Below are 3,367 nucleotides of genomic sequence, written 5' to 3' on the forward strand. Positions count from 1 at the left end.
ATTATAAGACTAAAACCAGATGTCTTTGAATTTAAAAAGGATAACTTGTGTTGGTGATGGTACCTTGCGAGGCTTCAGAATAGCTCTGGGTTTGCTGTTCTCTCTGGATGCTTCCAGTGTGACATCGCGTTTGGTATTTCGGTCGAACATTCGGAAAAAATTGTTGTAAGAGCCGGTCATTATGACGCTGAGGAGGGAAAAAAGAAGAGAGGGGGTGTTATCGAGAGGGGTGGCTGGATGGACCGAGCGGTTGGTAGATCTGGTCGATGGCGGCGCTGAAAAGAAGTCTCACCTGTCTGATCCATTCCAGACGCACTCAAACTTGTCAAAGATGCAGTCGTTTTCATACAGAGAACACAGCTTACCCCGTAAATAGTCGTGAACCTGAAGAACAAAACCAAAAACATGACAATCTGCAGTACTTTTTGGATCAGTCTTTATAGGCCTTTGGAGTTCTTCGCATTGCCTTTTGGTGGGCAAACACACCGAAACCATAAGCTGCACCACCATATGCTCTGCTTTCAGTAATCCCTCAAGACCTGGTGACCTGTGCTAAGATGCTAGGTAGCAGGTGGAGGCTGAGGTGGAACTGGACAGAGAATCCCTTGAGCCCGGTTGATGGCCTTATCAATCATGATCTGCCCTAAGATGGCTTCCCCTGATCAGACAGCGTGGACGTGACTGCCGTGACCACACAGTGGGAGGTTCTGCCCTCCGGGTTCCATCAGCGCCTATACTATCCGTCTTCTTACGGACATTCAGCTCAATAAGCCCTCCTGGGGTAATTGCTACACATGACACGGTTACAGATTGGCAGGGTGACAGTGAAACAGGATTATATTGAGTGATAAGCCTGAAATCAATAAGTTTTGATTTGATCTGGGCACAGCGGTTATTTACTAACTTCAGCAGCGGAACATTTTCTTTGGAGCCCTCAAGCTATCCAAAAAGCACACGAGAGAACAATGAAAAGCGTACCTGGTACGTCTCGAGCGGCTTGTTCTCCATTTGAAGGTCCCACACCTTTACAGTGAGGTAGTCTCTTGTCATCAGGTAGCGTCCGCTGTGGCTGAACTTCACGTCAGAGATGGATGAGATGATTTCAGAGAAGAAGGAGCGAGTGGATGGATCCTCTGGCTCCTCAAAGTCTACATGTAAAAGAAAATGTATAAAGCAGTTATCTTTCAACAGAAGATTTTACACTGTTGGTGCTCGCTGCTTTAAAGACTTTAAATCGCTTCAAGGAGGAAGATTCGGTTTGGGCAGTGGAGGCTGCTATTAGAAAACAATGACAGCCACGACAATGCCTGGATGCTGAGTTTTCTGCAGCAGCTGCATCTCCTCACAGAATTACATGTGTGTTTAGGGAGATAGTTGTGGGTCAGCATGGTGGGTAAATATTGGTTATGATTCATATTGATTTTGGCAGCTGCTGTTCCGTGTGTAGGCCAGCACGCTGGGGATAACAGACAGGCATTCCATCGTTAGCTGTCAAGTTATTGTTCCTCCTCCTCCTCCTCCTCTTTTCCTCCCACCCTTCCTACCCTCTCTCTCTCTCTCTTTAAAAAAAAACCAAAAAAAAAAATTCCCCCACCATTCTCCCCCCACTTCCACTCAATCCCACTCCTCAGCTGAGGCCTGGAGAATAGCTCTGTGATGTGTCAGTGGGGAGTCCAACTAGGGATCCAGTGTGAGAGATGAAAAAAAAAAAATGGGGGGATGAGGAAGGGATAAGAAAAACAAATCAATGTCAAAGTGCTGGGTCCATATGAGCCCTGCTGGATTTGTATGTGTGCGCGCCAGCGAATGCGTGCGAATAAGAGCAAGTGTAATGTGTGCATGTATATATGCATGTGTTATGTGTGCCCCTGCCCTCCCTCCCATCCAGATCCACGGGTGGATAATAGGGTCCCCGGGGAGTCAGCAGGGGGGCTGTTTGGTCCCTCTCTCTATTTGTCCTGGGGCTCAGCTCACTGGCAATCCTCGGCGGCCATTCATCCTTCCTGTAAAACTGACTGATAGCAGCGTGCTCCAGAATTTATATTTATATATATATAGCCTTCTATATAGAAGGAGATACACTATGATTGTGAGTTTGTGTTGCGTGTGTGTCACAAAAAGGAGGAGTGGTGTGTGAGTGCAGGAGAGAAGGCTTTACATCGCTCTGAGCCGTAAACGTTAATGCAGTGAGACAGTAGGTTGGTATTAACAGACGTCTCCTGAGGCTAACAAGAGCACCTGCCTGCTTTGCCTGTGTGTGTTTGCTACAAGCACCTGTCTAGGAATGGCACACACATGCCAAACAATCAGAGTATGAAGCCGACAACTTCAACTGCCCAATGTCTCCAAATGTAAACATTTTTTTTCCAGCTCTCATGTGATGCTCATGTGAAATTCAACAGGCCGTGTTGGTGCTGGGTCCAGTGGATCCATCAATACGTCTGAGGAAATGAGTGACATTATTGAACAACAGGGTGTGTCCATGAGGGACTAATGCGATTGCTCTTAAGCCATTGATTTCCCAGCAAAAATGTCAATGTATTCATTATTCATTCAGCTAAAGTGTATCCATGTGATGTCAAGCTTTGGAGAAGGCCATTCATTGTTTGAGACGCGCTACAAGATTTATTCGTGTGTTATCAATCGTGGCATATTGAGCAGGGGAAGCCCACATGTCACAGCTGAAAAAAAAGGTGGAGCCGAGTGTGAATTTACAGCCAAGGTGTGGAATATTGGAATCGGGCTATATTTCCCTTGTTGACTACCATCACCTCAATGGCAATAAAGGCATCGATGGAAATTGTTGATTTTTGCCGTTTTGTGTCCCGTGAATTTTGCAGTTCTCCAGTATCTAAATTTTGTCTGCCTTAAAGGAATAAATTAATACAATAGAACAAAGGTGTTCAGTATTTCAGTGAACCTTTAAAGAATTGTGGCTAGATAAAAACAGCCACGTTTCTGGTAGGTCTACCTGAACACTAAGACACTTATTAAATCTGCTCCCATGATGCTCTGGTACTCACATTTGCAGTGCTTGTCGCAGAGTGCGGCTTGTCTCATGTCACAGAGGCGTATTGAACCTTTGCTGCTACTGTAGGCAAAGGTGTTACACTCCTGCGGGTGGAACTCTGCAGAGGTGATTACTTCCGTCAGCTCCTCCATGTTGGCTGGTTTGATGTCCACAATGTCTGAGAGAGAACCGCTAAGGAACAGAAGACTACAGTGGACATGTAACCCACAGAGTAAAATGAAAAATCGTGCCACTACTGAAATGCAGCCCTGGAAAAAAATACATATTTTATGTACAAACTGTTACTAACAATGATTTTTTTAGAACCTCAAATCTATTTATCACCCTATCATTATT

At 45.3% G+C, this 3,367-nt stretch overlaps 1 protein-coding gene across 2 annotated transcripts in view; it reads right to left on the minus strand.

The window, feature by feature from the left end:
- The window catches only part of ppp2r2ba (protein phosphatase 2, regulatory subunit B, beta a), a 42,173-nt gene that overhangs the window by 3,194 nt on the left and 35,612 nt on the right, over positions 1 to 3,367 (minus strand). For both annotated transcript variants that reach the window (XM_005719610.1, XM_005719611.1), the window contains exons 6-9: positions 3,024 to 3,188; positions 979 to 1,148; positions 293 to 384; positions 64 to 187 (exon numbers count right to left, since the gene is read on the minus strand). In XM_005719610.1, coding sequence (XP_005719667.1) covers positions 64 to 187; positions 293 to 384; positions 979 to 1,148; positions 3,024 to 3,188 — 551 coding nt within the window. The remainder of the gene's footprint in view (positions 1 to 63; positions 188 to 292; positions 385 to 978; positions 1,149 to 3,023; positions 3,189 to 3,367) is intronic.

Source organism: Pundamilia nyererei, unplaced genomic scaffold, assembly GCF_000239375.1.
Source record: "Pundamilia nyererei isolate P.nyererei 1_Seehausen unplaced genomic scaffold, PunNye1.0 scaffold00001, whole genome shotgun sequence".
In the NCBI taxonomy this organism is placed as follows: Eukaryota; Metazoa; Chordata; class Actinopteri; order Cichliformes; family Cichlidae; genus Pundamilia; species Pundamilia nyererei.